Here is a 21963-nt window from a genome sequence, read left to right on the forward strand (position 1 = left end):
ATAAGAGTTTAGATACATGAATTTGGCTATGTATTTAGCGGACATGGTGAAATAACAGTTATCATAACTGTAAAATATTTAATTATAAAAGAGTAATGTAAACTGAGGTGTGTTTTTGGCATATATCCAGATCTACAGAAGGACTGCTATTAGTTGACTCTTACTGTGAAGTTTGAATGAAACAATGGTACGTTGTAGTGTAGGTCACAGAGTCCGCCATATTGTGGGTGGAAAGTAGCCTTGGAAAACGACACAAATGTTATTAGAAGTGTAATTTCCAGAATAAAACTATACAATGTTCATCAAATTGATTCATATATATTATATATTTAATTTACATCTTAGTACTAATGTTGGTTATCGTTTAGAAAAAGTAAACAACAAATGAAAATCAGATGTTCTCATCTGTCAGTTAAAATTGACCAACTATTACCTCTGAAAATACCAAACCAACATTTATCTCAGTTAATATGTTTTCGATATTGCAACTAAATACTATAGTTCAACCGTTTTTTATTATAGACATGTGATCTTTAAATATTTTTCTTAAGATTTTACTATTTATAATATTTTTGGTTTATTGCCTTTACTGCTGATGTGACAGGGTGAAACTCTTCCCCTGCACCGGTGATTGTGGGACATGGCCAAGGCCCTTTAAAAAAGCTGTGGGTAGACAGCTGAGCAGAAATGTTGGAAATGTGATCATAACAAAGGAGTTATAAGGTATTTGGGGATGATTAATATAGCATGGAGTAAAACTCTAATAAGATCTATAATTTGGCCTCGGTTATTTGAACTCTCTATTGTAAATTTAAGGATTAAACAGTCAGTAAATTAGTTAGGGAACACAGCAATAACTATGGTTACAGAAACTTCAATGACATTGCATAATTAATAACTTATAAAGTATTTAAAGGACACAAAGTTAGCTGAGAGAATTTATTTACTTTTTATTTACTTTTTTTTATAAAGTAAAGGCATTTGAAAGCTAGGATTAGTTAAATTTGACCTCAGTCCGGTTGATGGCGGTAATACACTGAGATTATAAACTGCCAATGTATGGCGTTCCATTTGTGTTAAAAATATGTAGACGTCGTGTAGATGTTGTTGGTCTATGTCGTTGCTGCGTCATGGTTATTACTCACTGTCATCTTGTCAATTCATCTGCAGTAAAGCAGTGAACCACTTGCAGTTATTTTTTTATGTTACTCCCCCCTGTTGTTGGTTCAAGTAGTTGTCTGAATTTCTTTAACTTCTGTGATTGATCATCGACCACCCCCTCCCGCTCTCTCCTCAAACGAGGTTCACTTAGGGACTGCCAACAAATGTCCTAACCAAACACTCCTGACAAACAAATGTAAATACATGCCTTGCCTTGTGACGAACTGACACAAAAAAGTGGTAGTTATAGGGTTACATGAGACACACTATTCTCTATTGAATTTTTAAGTCATATTCAATATTTTAAATAATTTTAATATTAAATAATATCATGTTTTCTTCAATAGCTTCCAAGTCATGTGCTCCATTGACTCAAAATCAGTGTGAAATTGTTCTTCTAAAGCAGGGGTGTCAAAACTCCAGTCCTCAAGGGCCACTGTCCTGCAGTTTTTAGATGCGCCACAAGTACAAAACGCTGGAATGAAATGGCTTAATTACCTCCTTCCTGTGTACATAAGTTCTCAAGAGCCTTGCTAATGACCTAATTATTCTATTCAGGTGTAATGCAGCAGAGGCACATCTAAAAGTAGACCAACAACATCAACACATGACTTCTACTTATTTTTGACACAAATGGAACCCTTTCATTTTTGACACAAATGGAACCCCATATAAATATGGCGGCGAAGCGACGTAGAAGCCTCTTATGCGTTTGCTCTTCTAATGTGTCCATGCTCTATGATAGCAAAGGGATCTGATCATGCCTGTGAAAGCTGCATACTGGTCGTGAGGAATCTAACATACAATACTGAGAATGATAAGGTGTAGCTGGGAATACCTCGAACACAAAGGAGCTTCTTTGTTTATGGTTTAAGCTAAGCTAATGACCCTCTGGGGTGAATTTGTGATCTACTTAAGAGTATTCAAATCTGGTGTTAAGTTAAGAGACGTTTTTGCGTGTCTGTAATGGACAGCAGCAACATTTATGTTCGAGAAAGAGGCAACCTTCGTCGTGTGAGTGACATTATTCTGGCACAACCAAAAACACCACCGTCATCATCATGCAGGAGGACGAATCCGTTTGTGCTGAGGAAGGAGCATTTCATTTTCACCTACAACGAGGAAGGAAGTCTGAGATACACCACTAAATCCCTCTTTGACATCACTCTGCTGTTCGTTACTGACAACATCCAGCATGTGGACTCTTTGGTTGGCTTCCCAGAGCAAATAGGCGACAGACTTTTTGTGGCAGCAGAAGAGCACCGCGTGTTTTTAAACCCAGATATTTCTCAGAAAGCCTTGAAATTATTCAGTGACGCATATGGAGATTTGGTGCTGGGCTCACTCTGTCTTAGAAACAGGTTGGGGTATATTGTTATCTCCTCACCTCCATGCCTCTCTGCCTCTTTTTGCCATAGATAGCAGCCATTCATGTCTGCTTTTCTTATTCTGCAGGTTTCCACTCCTGCATGAGCGGATCACCGAGATAAAAGCATTTCATAGTTTAAAGTCTCTGGATTTGTTTGGCTGCAGACTAGGAGATGATCATGAGCTGTTCCATCACCTCACTTCCACGTCACTGGCGAAGTAAGGCTTGGCTCTTTTGGATGCACTAAGCAGAAAAGATGGCATTAACTCTGAACCCTGTCTTCCATAGCAGCCTGACTCGGCTGTTTATTGGTGGCAACCATCTGTCAGATGTTGGCCTACAAAGATTGACCGCGCCTGTCCGGATGATGCAGAAAGGACTGGACTCCCTGGAACTCCTGGATGTTTCCTGTCCGTAATTTCAATGGAGTCTGGTGAGCACCAATTGCAAACATAAACTGTATAATATTATAGATTTTTTTTCTTTCTTATACAGGCAATCCCCTCTCAGAAATGGCTTTGAGATACCTTACCTGTCTCCCAAAGCTGGTGAAGCTTGATGCATCTGGGACCAACATGAAAGTAAGACGAGAAGAGTGTGTCATGAAAGATTCATACCACATTCTGTCATGTTATAACCACAAACGGTGTATTTGATTTGGATTTTATGTGACAGACCAACACAAAGTAGAATGTACCTGTAAAGCTCAAGGAAATGGATACCTAGTTTAACATTTATTTTACAAATGAAGTTGGACAACTGTGGCCTACATTCTCTTAAAGCACCTTTCACTACTACTATAAATTCAAGTAGCTCCTTGAAATATAACTTTTTCAATTATCAAAAAGCTGAAAATGTCAAAACCAGGGATTAGGGTAGATGATGTAAGACAATACATCTTGCTTAACGGGCACGATTTGTGGTGTATTATACTTATCTGGGTATTTTTTTGTTTTGTTTTGGGCCTGGGAATAACTTATCGTTTATATATGAGCTTGGCACAGGATTGAAGACAACCGTGTGGAACTTATTAGGGCTAATTCATTCGGAGAAACCACTGAACACCTTTGATCACTCGGGGTGTAAAACAGAAGGATGGGCAGAACAGGTAATCAATTTTAGCCAATACCAGGAGAGCAGATAATTTGTTTCAATAAGCAGAATCATTTATCCACATTCATCTTCTTTCCAGGTTGTAAATCAGTGGGAAATGAGTGGCTGCCAGACGCCCAAACCGAAGAAAATGGAAGAGTCAAGGGCCTCAGCACTTCGCTTCTGTAAGTCTGTTACATTTTTCATTTTAATTTGTTAATCAATTTACAAATTGAGTGCTGAGGTGTTTTTTTTTCTGTAGTTGGCAGACAGAAGTTTGTCAGAGAGGTACTGAATGCAGCACCACTGGTCAGTGAGGATGGCAAGCAGACCAATATGGAGAAATTACACTTCTACAAACCAACAGGAAACAATCATCTGTGTGGGAAAATGGATCCATCCACAACAAAATGTCTCCAAGCTAGGAATCCCACCTGTAACGTTGCAAAGACGAAGCAAGAGTCAAGCAAGTGTGACGCTTCTCATCAAAGCCCTCCGACTAAGACAAAACGCTCATCCTCATTAGTTCTCACAGCAGAGGACACGGAGTTGTTGAACAGCTATTGAATAATGGAATCCTCTGGGCAGCATTCCAAAATAATCAGACATGGGAGCGGCAGTCAACATGCTGCATTCACACAAACTATTAGCAGTTCACATATACGTAACAAAGGAAGTGTTTTGGCTTTATTTTTTATTTTATTTTTTTTAAGATGAATAAAATTTTGTATTTTGCCAGAGTGCCTTTTTTTTCTGCAGCTTTTAACTTACTACACAATGTACTTTAATAATCATAAAACTGAGTATCAAGTTATATGCAAGTTTCCTGTAACTCACACAGTAACAAAACCCATATGTGTAGAATTCCTCACTGACACTTTCTATATAGACAATGGACATTACCTATTGTAAGATCATCAAAACTTTTGTAGGATGTTTTACCCCCAGTATTCTTGTACATATTTTACACCAGACTTACTTTTCCTGAGCTCTCTGTTTTTGGCTGATTTGTAGAGTACAAATTTAAACTTTCCCTACTAATTCACCAGTTCTGCTTTTAACTGTCTGCTGCAGAGTCGATATCGTCATGTTTTCTCTTCCCTAATTTACCAAAAGGTTAAAATATGATTCTAATTCAACAATTTCACAGTTGTATATTTTATTTGTATTTATTACCAAGGAAACAATCAGAGCAAGAAAGACTTAACTGCATGTACCATTTCATTTAATTAGGAGCACATACTTTTACTGTAAAATGAATCAGGATGTTGCAATACAAACATTAACAAAGGGGGATTTGGGTAAAAACTTGCATCACTTCAAGTCAGTTCATTACATTCAATAAAAACACAGAACTAATGCACACTTGCAGGAAAAAAAAACAACCCCTAAAACATTTTATTCCTTTATTACCCTCAATATACTTTAACACAATTATACCAATATACAGAAAGTTTTAATTACCCAAATGTCAGGTTTAAATAAAGCAGGGACAAACCAGTTAAACGTAAATGATCTGAAAGTTCTCCTGAGACCACAACCAGCTCAGGCCTTAAATTGGAGATTAAAGAAAAAAAAAATATCAACGATCAATAGGAAAGTTTCCTTTAGGATTGCTGTCTTGTTTTCTAGATGTTGGACTGTCCCAGGTTCACCTTGGAAGGAAGTGGCCCCGCTTCTTCTTCTGGCCCTTTGGAGGTGATGATAATCAGAGAGGATGCTGGGTAAGGAGTCAGTTTCTGCTCTTTGATGTAGTCCTTGTCCCCATAGATGCTCAATTTCTACAGGAAGAGGAAAACAAAACGGAGTCTTTATGCATTCAGTCTGCATGTTAAGCTAGTCAGAACGGCTGCAGGTTTTACAAAGACATCTCGACATGTATCCATACTCCTTAAACTTTTCACATTTTGTTATGAAAACTGATATTTAAAAAGGACAAAATGAAATGTTGAAGGGGCAACAAGTGCATGCTTTTAAGTAATGTGTCACAGAAACATTTAAGTAGTAAGTATAAGCTCATAGTCTATAATTTACAGTAACATCTGAATGTTGAACTGCTCTTGAATACTGTAGGTTTTACTTCATGTTAATCTTCAAATGTTTCCAGAACATTTGAACAGTTTGATGTTCCAGAAAACCTTCAGGTTTCTGGAACCTTTTGAAAAGAAAATGGCCACAACGAGCAACAGGTCTGAAGGTTAAACAAACAACCTAGAAACCACGACAAAGAAAATAACCCCGGGCTTACCTCAGCGGGTACATATTGATCCACAGCAGTTGCCACAGTAGCACAGCAGATCCAGATCAGGACCGACACAGACAGAATTAAAGTAGTTGTTAGGATCCACCCAGGCAGCCAGGGGTTCCTGTGGAGAAAATCACAGTTGGTCTGTGTAGCTCCGCAGCACGTGGAACCATGGTGTTACTAAAGTTGCTTAGGCAACAGAAATGTGCAAACCTCGACAGACAGCTGAAAAGATTGTAGCCGTCGTCATAGCTGCGTTCACCACTCAGCTCTCTGTCTCTTTCTTGGATTAAAGTCCGATGGTATTCTTTGTAAATAGGGTTGCTCAGCCGGGGGACTTTAAAAGAAAGAAAGAAAAAAAAAAAAGGAGAATTACAAAAATAAGGGATGCACCTTTATGTTTTATCTTTACAGTTCCTTTGCTGCATTTCTAGATCACGGTTGCTTTCCAGGCAGATTCTCAAGTTTTAAAATAATCCAGATATTTTACATGAAATTGAGGTCAAGGACATTAGAACGAGATTTTAAGATGCTCTGTGTAAGCTTGCTAAATATTGTCTTGTTGTATCAAAAGATTAATAAGAAGAATCTGATAAAAGATGTAGCCATTTGATGAAATGAGGCTGGTTGAGATGTGAAACAACATCCAAAACCTGAGAATGCTGCATCAGCTGTTTAAAACTGATTTAAACAGCTGATGACTGAGTGGGGGACCTGGGGGAGGACTTAAAATTTGCAATAACCTTTTGTACTGTATTTTGCAATAAGAAGAAAATGTACAAAAAAAAAACACTCTTGTAGTGTTGACTATAAGTTTTTCACTACAAACTAGAAACGTTTTTTTAAACATTTGTTGATTGACTCAGTAGAAAAAAAATCTTTAAATAGCAAAAAGCTGTAATTCTACCTATTCTGTCAGCTGAATTTTAGACAGAGTTAAGGAAGAAAAAATGATCACAAACTGGTGTTGGAATGGGAAAAGCATCCTAAATGTTAAGCTCAGAGTGGCCCAGAATTCAACTACTAAACTATAGATTATGTTTCAGTAATAGGTCTGTGTCAGGATAACAAACATTTAGCAAGATTCAAAACTGGACACAAAATGTTTGACATTCATGTGGCAGGTGGATGCACGATAATGTTGAGCTGTGCTATATGCCAGAACGTTTTGCATTTGTTCTTAATTGAAGACCGCTGCATAAAAAGAATAAGATTTGATGTGCTTACGGCTTTTCTGGGGCTCCTCCTTTGAATCTTTGTCCAGTTCAATTTGGGAGAAAATCCTAATCTGTGGTTCAGACTAGGAAGCAGAGGAGATAACTGGATTTTTTAAAATCTGTTGCATAGAATGACCTACCACTGTCAGGCTTATTAGAACTAATTAGAGCAATACCTGGAAAATAACAACTTTTCCATCATCAGCTTGAAGGTAGAACGTCCAGCTGGAAGTGATGAAGCTGTGGGCTTGACTCATTACATCGTCCCAAAATCCTCTGACCAAAGTGAGGGGATACAGAAGATGAATCCTAGGCATCATGGCCTCCAACTGTTCAGAAAACAACAGAGACACTAAGGATGCCATTATTTCTTGAGAGAAATTCTGCATTGATTCAACTCCCGGTATACCTGGTCCTGACGCTGCTCAGCAAAGGGAAGCTGATTGTGACAGCCCATGTTGCACGCATACTGCTCATCAGGCTGGGTGTAGGCTTCCCGACAGGCTGCATGAGTTTGGAGTAACAGACAGCAAGACAGGTTTAGAAGACTACAACAAAATGTATCAAGAGAAAGGTTTTATTGTTTAATTGTTATGCAAGGTGCCTGCTCATATTTCATGTCATTTAATATGATGGGAGAATCACACACAAGTAGTGCATCATAGTGAAGTGGAAGTTTTTATTTAAAAAAAAAAAAATCTTAAAGTGAGGTATTTAATATGTTTTATGAAAACTAAGTATCCATTTAGTTTCGTTTCACACTTATGCACTACTTCATGTAGGTCTAATTCATAAAATCCCAATAAAAACACATTAAAGTTTGTATTTTCAACGTGAAAACAAGAGGGGTGGGAGTACCGAGTATGTACAGTCAATTACGCTTACACAATGACTAAACTTATTTTTACACCAGAAAACTACTCAAATGCGACTAGAGATTATTCTAGATCAACCTTGTGTGTGTCAGGTGGAGCTTTATTTAGTGTTCATTTAGTGTCAGGTGGAGCTTTACATTAAGTGTTGAACAGTCTGACGATCCTGAACGTTGTAGGTGGAAGATGATAGATTGCATACACTTACTTGATTCACATTCGGTTCTGGTCTGATTTAAATCGTCGCTGTCACGGACAAAATGACAAATGGAGAACAGACGACAGCCTCGTTGGCAGGCGTACAGTTCCTCCTCCTGAAAACACAAAAACAAACCCGAAGGACCAGTTGAATACCTCTGCGAAAAATGACGCACTTTTCGACGATTTCTATACAACAATGCATCAAATAATAGAACTGCACTTAAATAAGTAAACCTAAATGATCTCCTCTAGCTAAATTGCATAACGTTAGCGCAAGCTAGCTGACATAAGCAAGATAAAAGCACTCACCCGTGGATACGTGTGCAAACTGTATGTCATTCCGCAGGACTTGTGGCAGGACGCTGTGCTTCCCAGAACGCTGTCAAACACGTCTGAAGACGCCAATGTGCAAGCAAGTAGGACATTAAGTCCCAAAATACTACCAACGAAAGAAAAGGTTCCCATTTTGCCTGTGAAAACCCAAACAAACAACTCCACTCCTCTTCCCCGTCCACCCTAAGCGGAACTGTAAATCTCGCGAGATTTTTAGCGTTAAGGTTGCGTTTACGGACTCATAAATAAGTGTTCATATTTTTAAAAGTGGTAATTTATACCCAATTTCTACCTAGAGATGTAATGTGAAATGTTTTAAAATGTTATTTTATGTCATTTTATTTTCTGTTACGTTTTATCTCATATATATTTGAAATTTTTTCAAAAATATATTTTCCTATTGCCATTTTTAAAGTCACATCTTTTTTTTAACATTTAAACTAACCTGGATATTGTATGAGTGCACCTACAAATGTTATTCTTTTCTTTAGTTATGTTTACTTGACAGTCATTTCATCATTTTATACTAGTTGATTATTTCAACCTAGAGACATTTTTCCCCTAAATACCTGAAGGCAACATAATTTTTGCTACAAACAGGCTTCCGTCGGTATTTCAACATCATTATTGAAACTATTTTTTTACTATTTTCTCACACGTAAACATGCTTAGAGAGTGCAAACAAATAGCATGATCAAATGTATAAAATCTCTCTTTAATATTAATTGCAAATTATTTAACGAGAACATTGTTTTTATCTAGCAAACTGTATCCGTTAGCAGTGGTTAGCTTACTTCAGCTAACGCTAACAAGCTGTAGCTGAAGAAATATACTTTTATTTGAAGATGGACAAGTTTGTCGTTCGGCTTCCCAAGGGAGAAACACCCAAACAACCGAAGAGCGGCGAGAGAGTTTACAGACAAGCTACAATTGAGTCTCTACGGGTGAGATATTAAGCATAGTGTGAATAAAAACAACATACGTTTCTACATTTAAAACTAATGATAGACTATTCATAATGTTTCTTCAAGAGGGTAGTTGTGATTGAGGACATCCTACGTTATAAGTCGACGCTAGAACTGCCAGATCAGAGCAAGGAGAACCTGATGAACGCCCTGACTGAGCTGAGCAAGAAGATCCCATCCAAAGAAGTGCTCAGGTCCACTAAAATAGGTACACACAGGAGAAACCTTTAAATCATCATTTTCTGCTCTTTGCTGGTTTGATATACCAAACCAGACCGTTATTAAACGGTCTAAATAAAAACAAGATAATTAATTTTGGCCCTAAAATACTGGCCATTTTCTATTACTATATTAAGAAATACAGCCCAAAGTTATGCAGTCATAGTTGATTTAAAACAACAACATAATGAGTAATCCATCTAATGTTTTTGGCCAAATCTGGCAGCCTAAGCAGAAAAGGCCAGACTTTCCTCTCTCCAAGGCGTTCCCAGTTCAGCTGAGAAACGAATAATCCCACCAGCGACTCATGGGTCCTTCTCTGAGGATCCTGGGAATCATGCAGACTCATTGCAGAAAGATCCCAGAAAGGGATTTGAGCACTCTTGCTGCAAGCTGACAATGCTACTAACTGCTACTAACCATTTTGACCACCGAGGATACTTTTTCTTTATTGCTTGAAAGAAACAATAAAGGAAAAATAATCTAGTGTGGTAATTACTGTTAAAAACTTTGATTAATTGCCAATTATTTTTGTGTTAATTCAGCTTGTCTGATATTTAAAGTTGTTTAAGGATATGAAACATTTAAGTACGATGAAAAACTAAAATCAGAAGATATCTGTAGAGGTTAAAATATGTTTGTGCTGCACTTTTAGCAGATTTACCATACGTCTTCATTTTGGACATAGTTCAAAACTCAGTCTTAAATATTACTTACTCTTTATTGTTGAAAGTCCAGTTTGTCACAAGCTTATTGCGTACTAACCCGAGGCTAAATTAATCCTTCTGTTTTTTTTTTTCCTAGGTCACACTGTCGACAAAGTACGGAAGCATCCAGACCCTGAGGTGAGTTCTCTGGCAGCAAAAGTTTACACTGACTGGAGGACTTTCATTGAGGAGAATTCAAATAAGCCGTCTATTGAAGTGCGCTCTGACAAACAGTCTGAAGGGCTCAGGAGCAACGCTCGGAGACTGCTGTCTGAAGCACTGGAGGTCAAGGTGAGAAACGGGACAAAGAACTTTAATGGCATTTCACACATTTACCATCTTTTTGGGTATCTGCATGGCTTTGGCTACATGGCACAGTAATCATAAACCCACAAAACCAAATTCTGCTTGAAAACAAGACTACACATTTTTAAATGGTCTTCTTCAGGACTCCAAATCCATAAAGAAATTAGATTTTTATCACTAAACTGCACAAATTATGTGCATTCTATTAAATAATTGTGAATTTGTTGATATTTATTGATCCTTCCATGGAATAAATGGTGGAGTAAAACATGTAAATTGCAATTTTGACAAAACAGACAACTTTAAGTGGATTTCAGACATAATAATTTGGATTTATTATGATCATTAAGTGATAAATACAGGTAAGAATAAGAAATCTTTCACAATAACAATAAAAAATAGGATAGATTTTAATCCTTAAAGGTGTCTTGTTTATTTTACTATAGTTAATCTCTTCTTGGAGATTTAGTAGGAACAAGTGAGACTCTCACCAAATTCTGTACTTGTTAGTTGAAATTGTAACAAAACTAAGCTATTTGTTAAAATCAGGTTTGTTGGTTTCATATTCTGTGGTCATCGTCTTTTTATTATTTGCTGGTTTATTTCCTAACACTTTGGTAATTTTCTATTTCATCCCTACAGATTGTTGAACTAACTGAATTGAAAAGTATTTTTTGTCTGTTGGTCTGTATGTGATACAGGAGGACTCTGGTCTGATAGACAACATAGAGAGAGAAGTTTTCCACCGGAGCTCCCGGTTAGTCAGCAGCTCATACAGACGGACAATCAGGGCGCTGGTGTTCGCCTTCAAACACAACCCTGACGTCAGGAGTGAAGTAAAGGACGGCAAAATATCAGTCAGCCAGCTGGTTTCGAAATACAAAAAATAAGTGACTGCAAGACGGACGGTGACTCTGACCTATTATGGAAGAGATTTTAATGCCTGTGAATTTTTTTTATTTTATTTTTAGTCTTTAATCGTGTTCTCTGTTGGCTGGGAAAATGCAGAATATTTTTGTACTTTGAGGCACGCCAGTAAATGTACGCTGTTTTATGAGTAAATGCTTTAATTTTAATATGACAAGCATATCTCCACTTTCACAATACTGTACCATATGTCATTAATTTTGTTTTAAAACCGAATGAAAAAAATGTCAATTAAATACAAAATTTATTGATGACATTTTTTATTGTAAACATACATGTTTCATTTTTTTTTTTAGTGTTGCCTTAGAGGTTTTTTTACAGTAAAGGTTCATTCACCAATTATTTAGCACAGCTCAAATGTAGTCCTTGACGGCTATCCTGCAACTTTTAGATACATCCCTTCTCAAACACACCTGAATGGCTCAGTAAGGGGCATATGCAGATCAGAATAACTGAATATGAGGGACTTCAGTCATTTGAGTCAGGTGTGAGAACGAATGCATCTTAAAGTTGCAGGATAGTAGCTCTGGACCTGGTCACCGCTGGTGCAGCACATTAACAGCGCTACAACGATACTTCTGGAAGATAAATTGTATCTAACACTATTGACCCTTTATATGAGTTCAATAAGTTTCCCAAAGACACTTTATCATGACAAGTGGAGAAGAACAGATCAAATTTCTTTGTGGATTCACCTCTTGCCAGTTCAACTTTGTCTGAAAATTAAAACTCTTAAAAACAAGCAAAAAAAAAAAACAACCCCACTGTGGCTCAAACACACACACAGCCCTGTTAAAATAAGGTGTAAAAATAGGACTGTAATAAATAATTACAGAATATATCATTTTCTAACATGATATATTCTGTGCCATTCCGGTGGAAAAACAAATTTATCAGAGGGGAAAACACACACAAAAGCTGGTTGCATAAATGCCCTTTAACCAGTAGTTTTTGCTAAGCCACCGTTTGATTTAGTTTCAGCATTTAATCTTGAGTTCAGTTGGTTTGCAAGACCTTAGTATGAAAATTTACAATCTCCTCAAACCTTGTGTAAGAATGTGTCAAATCAAAGTTTGAACCTGAACTTTCGGAAAAGCCCGACTGGGCAGGATCTCTGTGATTCACTGTACCAGAATAATTAAAAAGTAGTTAGTAAAATGTCTTCTCACATTTTTGGGGGGTTATTATTACAATGTCTTGAACATGTCACTTGTAGAAAATGCAAAACAGACCATGTTTTATATTGTATTTAATAGCAAAACATTTTCATAAAACCTTACAAAAACAAAAATAAACTAAAAACATCATATTTTCATCTCCCAAAGTACTCCTACAGAACCATCTTAGGTTTTTCAATGTCTAAGTCAGAAAGTAGCTAGAAAAATTCTCTTAAGAGTTATCACTTTGCTAAAAAAAATTATACACCACCACATTTCACAAATTAACTAGTTAGCTTCTAGAAAGTCACATTAAATATTTGGTTGCCAAAGCACTTAAGTAGCATCCCCAGCACAACTTGAATCACATTCATTGATGCAAGATGGATAGAAAACCTTACATAGCTGGCAGTTCCTTCATGTACCTGAAAATCTATGTACAAAACAATCAAAAGTACAAAAAGTTAGAAGTTAAAATTTTTGTTAGTAGATCTTGGTTTATTATGACACATTCAGAAACGTTTACTGGTGCACATTTCTGTGCAAAGCATTGCAGGTAACATATAGCTGTATGTAGAGAGCAGTGTCAACATCATAAAGTTATGTTTTCTTTTCAATTTTGTATGTTTTTTTTTTTTGTATAAAAATTAATCGAGACTTAAGAACTTGTCGGTGATCTCTATGTAACTCACTAAAGAAGCACCAACCAAACAATCGCTATCACCATGAGGATGACAGCCAGAACACAGATGCTGATGAAGACAATATCACTCAAGTCATGAGGTTCTGCCTCTGGTTCTGCCACGTATCCGCTGTTGTCGCTTTCCGCCTGCTGGGCCTGCTCCTCCAGCCGTCGCTCCTCCGCAGAAATGATTGACACAGACGCGACCTTCCTTAAGGCGTCGCACTGCACCTTGTATTCCTGCACGTTCTGCTGCTTCCCATCAGAGAAATCAATGTAGAGCTTGTTCACCAGCATGGTGATGTTGCGGTGTTTCTGTAAAGGATTATTAGTCACAAAATGGGTACAAAATAAGTTTAGTCACATTTTATCAGCTGCATATTCTATAAATCTTGGCACTTGAATCCTTGGACATGATAGAAGCTTCATGTTATTCTACGTGTAGACATGACCTTGAAATAGTTTGGTCATTTATTTATAAAATATAGATTCATAGATTTTAGACATGAGTTACTTGTACTCTACCAACCATAGAATAAACTTATTATAATGGCAATCACTGTCCTGCAAATCCTTAACTTGGTCCACATGCTAAAAGGTGCCTCGTGGGAATGTGGAGAGTAGAATTTGCGGGGCGGGGCAGTGCTTGAAATAACTGCTTGCAGTTGTTATTTTTTTAAGTCTGATTTTAAATCTACAACACTAAAACTAAAATATTTAACCATTTTTTTTAATATTCCACTTCCTTTTTTTTTTTTTTGTACAGATCTTTGTAAAAGCAAATTATTTTTTAAACAAGAAATAATTTCATGATGTAATAGAGTATGGGAGCCAGTTACCTGGCTGGCTGTACCACAGTTGACAAACTGGGCCAGTATTTTATATGAGGTGGTTGTCAGCTGAGCTGTGCATGTCGGGTTTCCAAGGTAGATGCTCTCTCGGTCCAGCTGAGGGAGCGACCGTTGAGGAATCAGGATGGTAAACTCTGATCTGGTGCAGCTAACGTTCACCGGCACCACTGAGGAAAACATATTCAAGCATTTCGTGAGCAGAATAGGAACGACACGGAGCAGAGCTGTATGCTGGGATGAATGTTTAGAATTTAAAGAGCAAATTTAGTTGGGATTAATACTGCAAACAGTGTACTCAGTGGGGAGTACATATCTTTAACCTGCAGTCCCCACAGGATACACTCAATTAATAGTCCCATTAGCTCCTGATAAAAGACAAACACAAACACATTTACCTCCTAGATAAGAAGCGGTGAACCCTCTGTGAGCTTCGTTTCTGTCTGTGCTGAGGACAACCAGCAGCTTGTTCCCCTTGGAAACGAGGGAAGAAGGCTTCTCCCTGCCGCACCAGCGCCCCATCAGCGTGTCTGCCTGGCTGTCCCCGTCATACACCGACACCGAGTCGTAGTCGCACTCGTCTGACAGACTGTTGCGGCCCTCCAGGTCCATGACAGGAAAGAAGAGCTTGATGCGGTACCCAGCTTCCAGGGTGATGCTCCAATGGCAGTTGATGTTGTTCGGGTAGATGTTGGGGAAATGTGGGCTGCTGAAGTTGCCGCTCACAGCCGATAGAACTTGTTGGCATTCACCTATTTGAAGTGAATGTCAGTAGTTAGCCATCTTCATTAAGGTTTCTGTTCTGTGTTTACTTTACTACTTCTTTTCAAGGGTGCTATTTAAAGCAGTCTTAAAATTAAAAGCTAAAGTTTATAGCAGGTAATTGAAGTTTATGAGGACTCCCTTTAAGTTTATAGGTTTCCAGTTTTGGGAATCTGACTCATTTGTTTACTTGCATTGCACAAACGTAATGAGTAGGTTATGCATTCTAAAGTTTAACTCGTCCATACAAAATCTAGCAGCAAGTAGTTAAAGCTCAAGTGGTAAAAAGCTGGAGATTGATGTAAGGTTATATCTGCATCGCAGCTCAACCATAATCTTTCATGTAGTTTAGCTACTGATGGAACACAGTACAGATATCGATCTGGTATCGATCAAAAACTCATAGCTGCAATTGAGACAAAAAATGAAATATTTAAGTCAGACGTAACATTTGTGCACATTGTCCATGCCTTTAGATTTACACTCAACAAAGTCACACTCACACGTTTTCCAGTCTGGACTTTGACTGGACCACTAATGGGTTTTCACATTACTGCAGAATGTGAAAAGCCTTTGATTCAATTCAAAGGATTCGATTTGAATCATCTTGTTAGTCCTTCAAGTGACTTGTTTTAGACATTCAGCTTCATCAATGAGCTTTTTTTAATTCGATGTTTTCTTTATTTTCCACTCTATTGACAGTTAGTCTAGGAAATGTTCTTACCTGAGTAATAGTAAGCCTTGAAGCCTCGCCCACCAATGTTGAAATCCGACTTGAAGACTACCAGGAGTTGGTTAGCAGTAGTGACTGTGTTGGGGGGTTTATCTGTCCCACAGTATTTGCCGAGATGGCGGTGGGTGACTGTTGGCCCATCGAACAGGGCAACAAAGTCAAAGTTACATCCCTCGTTGTTCTCCAGCTGGAAGTCCAGGAAGACCAAGGTGACAACACTTGTATTTGACATGTGGATTGTCCAGGAGCAGTCTGCATTGTTGCTGTACTCCTGAGGGTAGCCTGGGCTGAAAATTACACCGGATAGTCCAGTCAACACTCCACCGCACATGTCTAGCGAGGACAGGAGGCAAAAAGGGAAAAAAACTGTTAAATGGTAAGAAAAATGCCTTTAACCAGAAACCATCACTCAATGTGGATCATGTCATCAAACATCTCCCTTATTTATGTACCTAAGCAAGAATTTGGGAGATTTATACGACAGTGACCCAAAGCCCACAGCCAAGCTCACAAACACTGGCATCAGGAGCCGTCAGCAAATATCTCTGAGCAGCCCAGTCAGAGGATGGACTTTCATCTAATTGAACATCGCTGTAAAGACCAAGACCTTTTTACTGACTCTTTACATTAAGTCTGCCTGAGCCAGAGAGCATCTCCAGAGAAAAACAGCAGAAAATGCCCCAAACAATGGGCCAAGTTTGTAGAGGGAGGCATATAAAAGACTCGAGGTAGTGATTGCTGCTGAAGGTGCTCAGACAAGTGTAGAGTAAAGGCTGAGAATGCTTATATAGTACACAGTATTTGCGGTTTTCTTTTTTAATTTTCAATAAAATTGCACCAGTTTCAACTTTTTTCACTTTGTTGCTATAATCCACTGAAGGGTATAAAACTATAATGCTGAAAAACTAAGGCACGGTGAATACTGTCTGGAAATGCAAATTAATTCTAATTGCTATTTTTTTATTCTGCATTTCTCCTTACCTTCTCAGATTTTACCTGTGTGGAGGTAAAATTCCCCTTATCTATAGTTAAAGCCTTCACTTCACTACACTCTCACACTGATCAAACATTGTAAAAAAAAGAAAAAAAAAATGGTTACTTGTTGAAATGTGAAGCACATCTTTTAAAATGCTGTTGTAATCTGAGAAAGATCAAAGAACCATTGAAGCACCTCAGGCATATTTCAAAGGCAAAAGATGTCTAATGTCCAAAGTTGAAAGTTGTGCTTGACTGCTTGCTGATCCATTTTGGCGAGCAATAAACAAAAGTCAGTTCTCCATTGTTTACTTTTGCTTTTCTCGGTCTGGTCAAATATCTTAGGCCCTCAAAAATCTCAGGATCTGATTTAAGTCTAAACTTTAACCTTTCCAAAAACATTTATGTTGATTTTTTTGCTAAGTACATTAGATTGGATTAAATTCTTTAAAACATACAATGATCACATTGGCAGTATGGGATCATTGCCCTGTTTGATGATTATGTGCTGTCAATCCTCCAGTTGTCTACTACCTGGCTGATGTTTTTCTCCAGAATTGTCATTCTCTTTTCATATGGTTCTTTTTAATCTTTAAAAGTTTTGAAAAATACAGAAATGTCACATGCTCTGACTGTCAATTTTGAATTCTGAAATCTAAAATCCACGTCCTCTTTCATCTTTTTCCCAAAGGCTTTCAGAAAATAAGAAAGCTTTTTTTGATTGGCTTTATCTGTGAGGAATGAGTCGTCCTTGCTTGAAAGAGATGGAAACCAGCTTTGTACACAATGTCCACAGCACCGTCATCATTGTCATAGCAAAATCTCCCTGCCTTTGTCATGAACCTTGGCTCTAGGACGAATTTTAAAAGGAACAGGAACTAACAATATTTCACTTGAGAGCAAATTTGAACTCAAGCAGCATTTAACCAAAGTTGTCCGAATTAATAGTCCAATTAGCGGGTTTCGTTGTTGGAGGCATAAGGGCACATACTTTGAAACAAATAGCGACTGCCAATTGGTCAATTGCTGACAACCCCCCTTAGAATGATTGACAGGCTAATTATTGGCACTGATTCTATACCCCCTACAGAAGGCTGTTAATGCTGCCCTCTTCAGTAGGGTAGCCAGTGACTGTGGCATGTGCTGAGGCATATTTTTTGGTGTTTAAACAATTGGAATATGTGGCTCCAAGCATTATAAGAGGGGGTCTTAAATATTCACGGATTTCATATATTTGCTGGTGATTGTGGTCCCTAACATATGCGAATGCTGGGAGTCTATTGTACTCCACTTGCCCTCGTTATAATGGCTGACTATCTTTTTCTGTATTTCCACTGATAGTTTGATGATTTATTCTTGGTGATGATTTTTTATTATTCTTGTAAAACATAAAATAAATGCTTGAATAGGATCATTGCCCTGTTGGAGGTTAATTGCTATCACTCTTATCTTTGCTAAAACATCTTTGAAGGGAGCCAAGTAAAGTTGGGACATTGCCTGGGCCTCACAAAAAGGTAAAAATTACCCCTTGGGAGGAAAAGCAAGTTGACAAAATTAAAAGATTACTTTAAACCTAAATCTACCAGGTCTGTATAATTTTTGGGCTCAACTATACCACCCTTCCTTTGAGGTAGTTTGAGGTGAATTTCTTTGACAACAGTCTACAAAGGGCATTATTTTACACACATTAAGAGTAAAAATGTTTAAGCTCAATAGAAAACTTTAAAAACAGTCTAAGATTGTTGTATCTAAATTCTAGACATGTATACAAGGCCAGGATGTTTAGGTACAATTCACGAGTTACAAAATCAGCAGAAGTTTTGCAGAGTTTAGCCCCAATATATCTGTCATGTTACATTAAATCTAACCAGTTACCTTTTCTGTAGCCAACACTGAAGCCCCTGTGGGCCACATGGCGGTCCGAATGGAAAATAATGGACATGACATTCCAAGACGAGGTGAACTGAGGTGGGGAAATGTCACCACAAAATGTCCCAAGGAGGTTCCCCTCGTCCTCAGATATGCCATTGTATATTTTGATGTAGTCGTAAGCACAGCTGGTGTGGTACTCCAGCTCAAAGTGGTGAAAGGTGAGGAGGACTGAGGAGCCTTCAGCCACTACAATCAGCCAGGAGCAGTCAGTGTTGTAGGGATACAAGCCTGGGAAGTTTGGACTGGAAATGTTACCTGACAGAGCGGAGAGGATGCCTCCACATTTGACACCTAGAAATTACAAAAGCAATGTTTTAGTTTAGCTCAGAGGAAAAGATATGGGAAGGCTTACTGCTTATCCCTGACTGATATCACTGTTTTCTTGGCAGCTGATACAATCCATGAAATTGTATTACACTCTGACTTTGAACAATGGAGGCCCAGCTTTATCTGTATATATAGCCTCTACAAAATAAAACACTCCTATTAAATCTAAATAGTATTCCATCAGGATAAAAAATGACAACTCACCTTTTTTAGTATAAGCCCTGTCAACCAACAGTAGTAAATGAATCAGTATGGCCACCCCGAGACTCATATTGTTATTGTGGATTCGGCTTTTCTGAAACCTCGACTGCTTTTCCAGCCGAGACACACAACTGTAATGTCACAGTGCACCGCCTTGAGGTAATAGGACTTTGAAAAATTTATCCACTGCCTGAATGGGGGAACCTGATGCCTATCCACCTACAGGCTGCGCTTTGGCCTGTTTGCTAAATTTTAATGACTGATATCCAGTGAGCTCTAGATGCTTGTCAGGACACTGTTTGCAGAGAGGTTATGCATTTTTAATGATGGCAGAGTGCACACAAACACTGTCAGACAACCAGCTGGGAAGGGCCTTGAGACAGACAGAGAAAATGGATTTTATAATAACAAATACTTCTGTCAGAGTTGCATGAAAAATAAAAGGAATGTGTGGACTGGGCTAAAATGTTGTTAAAGTGATGGCATTACGTATTTTCCACAATCAAGTGTGTTGCCTGAAGTTGCTTTAAAAATGTCAAACACAGCTTTAAAAAATGACCTTATTGGATGCCTTGAAAATGGGCTTCTGTCCCTTTAAGAAGATCCTAGTCTTTCCAACACACTGCCTTTAGCTCCTCATCACAACAATGCTCCTCTATTATGCCGTTAGCAACTGTTCTGAGGTGCGTTGGATTGAGAAGTAGTTTGTATGATGACCTCAGCAGATGCGCAGTTCCACCAGGTGTTTGCTAATTGTTGCTGTCACTAGTCTAGTGGAGCTGAGAGGAGAAGGCGCAGAGACACTTTATGGGAGCAAGTGTTTAGGCACCTCTTTAAACTCGCAGAAGATTGAAGGATTTCTCAAACTTGCATGGAAGATCTAAAGCAATACTCCAGGTATGTTTTTGATGAGGGCACAACATTATAACATCATATAAAGTTTAAAAAAGTCAGTTTTACATAATACCCCGCCTTTAAACATAAAAAAAAGTGTTTCAGATGAGGGAAACAACCGCAGTAAAGATTAGCCCACACATTTAATCCAGTCGTAACAGTCTGCTTTTATAGCACAACCATAATGAGCTCATGAAGCTTCCCCACAAACCAATTCAGTTTCTAATGAAAATAGTTTGGCCATGCAGAGGGCTGTGCTAATAATATGGCATAATTACAGTTGTGCTTGTGAAAAAGGCGTTTCTGGTGACATAAAAGAGTTGCAAAAGTATGCATATCCCTTTAATGTTTTTATGTTTTGTCAAGTATTTTTACTTTGACTTTATGCGGTAGATCAATACAAAGCAGTGCATGCAGGAAAGAATGTGATGAATGTGGTTTTAAGAACTTTTCCCCAAAATGTCAGAAAAGTGTATTTCTTGTTTGCAACAACAATCAATATTGTTATTATTGCAGGCTCATTAGAATGTCCCTCCACGTTTTGCACATGATGAGAATGATTTTTTTCCCCCCCGTTCTCAAACACCTCAAGCTCCATCAGATTAGAAGGAGCTCAATTGTGAACATCAATTTTCAAGTCTTACCACAGATTTGATTTGAATCTTAGGTCTGGTCTTTGAAAGGGTCATTGTAGGACATGGTTATGATACAAACTATTTCACTTTAGGTATAGACCTGTTGTCCTGCTGGAGGGCACACTGCCGCCATAGACTCAAGTCTTCTGCAGCCTCCATCATGGGGAGCTGGAGATATTATCCTTCGCCTTTTGGATGCGTTCCTGCTCCAACACACCTGAATCCAATGGTTAAACTCCCTCATCGGTATGTCACTCAGCTCTGCAGAGCACCTGGTAACGAGCAATTCATTTGATTCAGGTGGTTTGTAGAAGAAATTCATCAGATCATAAAAAGTCCTCTGTGAGATGTTTCAAGGCAGTTGATTGTACTGAATTTTATTTAAGGTATCAGAAAAAAAAGGAAGATAATTCACTTGCACGTAACATTTAACAAAAAACTATTTTAGAATTCATGTCTAATTTTCTGTCCACTTCACAATTATGCACTACTTTTTGTTGGTTTATCACATGCAGTCCTAATTAGTACATCAAAATGTGCTTTTGTAATTTGACACAACTTGAATCGGTCAAAGGGTAGGAATACTTTTTAAAGGTACTGCATGTGAATTATTCTTTGTTTTGATTTTAGCTCTTTATAGGAGTCAGAGCAGTACATAAAAAAGGTCATCTCTGAGAAAGAAACCACCCTTTTCAATGCAAATTTTGTTTACATTCTCATTTCTCATTCTAAGGAACACAATGCAGAGGCTCTCAGATGGATATTTTCCTGTATTTGCCAAATGCCAATCGTATTCCATGACTCACTCCCTCTGTTTGGCAGTCTTATAGCTCAAAAGTGCAGATAGATGTATACAATAACACTGACTGAATGGGGTGGATAACAAACAGGGAGATAAAGCGCTCTTAGTGAAACCATACTCTGCAAATTAATGTTTGCTGTTCAGCAGTGCTGTGAAGGCAGAGCTTTTAGACTGACATCTAATAGCTTTGGCGGGTCTCCTTTAATTCCCGAAAGAGACTACTAGATGGCGCTGTTGCCCCACACCAACAAAATGATGAAGGCGCTGCAGGCTTCCCAAATAGTAATGCCGAGCTCCAAGCTGAAATAAATAAGAATGTGATTAAAATCAGTCAAGTGCTTTTTGCACAGAGGTCTGTGAGACTGAAATGAACTTGCCTTGTCTTTGAATTTTAATTCTGT

The 21963-nt window shown here is 38.1% G+C and overlaps 4 protein-coding genes across 6 annotated transcripts; 2 read left to right on the forward strand and 2 right to left on the reverse strand.

The window, feature by feature from the left end:
* The first annotated feature begins 1763 nt into the window (after positions 1 to 1763).
* On the forward strand, positions 1764 to 4360 carry lrrc42 (leucine rich repeat containing 42). Of its 3 annotated transcripts, none has more exons than XM_007564235.2 (7): positions 1765 to 2522; positions 2617 to 2748; positions 2822 to 2940; positions 3026 to 3111; positions 3525 to 3638; positions 3723 to 3807; positions 3885 to 4360. In XM_007564235.2, exons 1-7 carry the CDS (start codon positions 2128 to 2130, stop codon positions 4187 to 4189), a joined length of 1236 nt encoding a protein of 411 aa, XP_007564297.1. In that variant the 5' UTR covers positions 1765 to 2127; the 3' UTR covers positions 4190 to 4360. The 3 variants fall into 3 exon arrangements, with proteins under 3 accessions (XP_007564298.1, XP_007564297.1, XP_007564296.1); XM_007564234.2 differs by having other exon boundaries at positions 1767 to 2522; positions 2819 to 2940; XM_007564236.2 differs by lacking the exon at positions 3525 to 3638 and having other exon boundaries at positions 1764 to 2522; positions 2819 to 2940.
* A 404-nt stretch (positions 4361 to 4764) lies between these two features.
* tmem59 (transmembrane protein 59) lies at positions 4765 to 8690 on the reverse strand. The gene is made up of 8 exons (XM_007564237.2): positions 8467 to 8690; positions 8165 to 8270; positions 7494 to 7588; positions 7261 to 7413; positions 7095 to 7167; positions 6081 to 6204; positions 5871 to 5988; positions 4765 to 5403 (listed from the first exon to the last, which is right to left on the reverse strand). The coding sequence occupies exons 1-8, from the start codon at positions 8620 to 8622 to the stop codon at positions 5251 to 5253; spliced, it is 978 nt and encodes a 325-aa protein (XP_007564299.1). The 5' UTR covers positions 8623 to 8690; the 3' UTR covers positions 4765 to 5250.
* A 336-nt stretch (positions 8691 to 9026) lies between these two features.
* Positions 9027 to 11782, forward strand: tceanc2 (transcription elongation factor A (SII) N-terminal and central domain containing 2). The gene is made up of 5 exons (XM_007564239.2): positions 9027 to 9100; positions 9336 to 9434; positions 9522 to 9663; positions 10479 to 10672; positions 11389 to 11782. Exons 2-5 carry the CDS (start codon positions 9336 to 9338, stop codon positions 11575 to 11577), a joined length of 624 nt encoding a protein of 207 aa, XP_007564301.1. The 5' UTR covers positions 9027 to 9100; the 3' UTR covers positions 11578 to 11782.
* Positions 11783 to 12004: 222 nt separating this feature from the next.
* Positions 12005 to 20064, reverse strand: cdcp2 (CUB domain containing protein 2). Its single transcript, XM_007564242.2, has 6 exons — positions 19235 to 20064; positions 18647 to 18994; positions 15788 to 16129; positions 14700 to 15053; positions 14293 to 14471; positions 12005 to 13768 (listed from the first exon to the last, which is right to left on the reverse strand). Exons 1-6 carry the CDS (start codon positions 19299 to 19301, stop codon positions 13463 to 13465), a joined length of 1596 nt encoding a protein of 531 aa, XP_007564304.1. The 5' UTR covers positions 19302 to 20064; the 3' UTR covers positions 12005 to 13462.
* Positions 20065 to 21963: the final 1899 nt, after the last annotated feature.

The sequence above is a fragment of the Poecilia formosa genome, unplaced genomic scaffold (genome assembly GCF_000485575.1).
Source record: "Poecilia formosa unplaced genomic scaffold, Poecilia_formosa-5.1.2 Scaffold156, whole genome shotgun sequence".
Lineage (NCBI taxonomy): Eukaryota > Metazoa > Chordata > Actinopteri > Cyprinodontiformes > Poeciliidae > Poecilia > Poecilia formosa.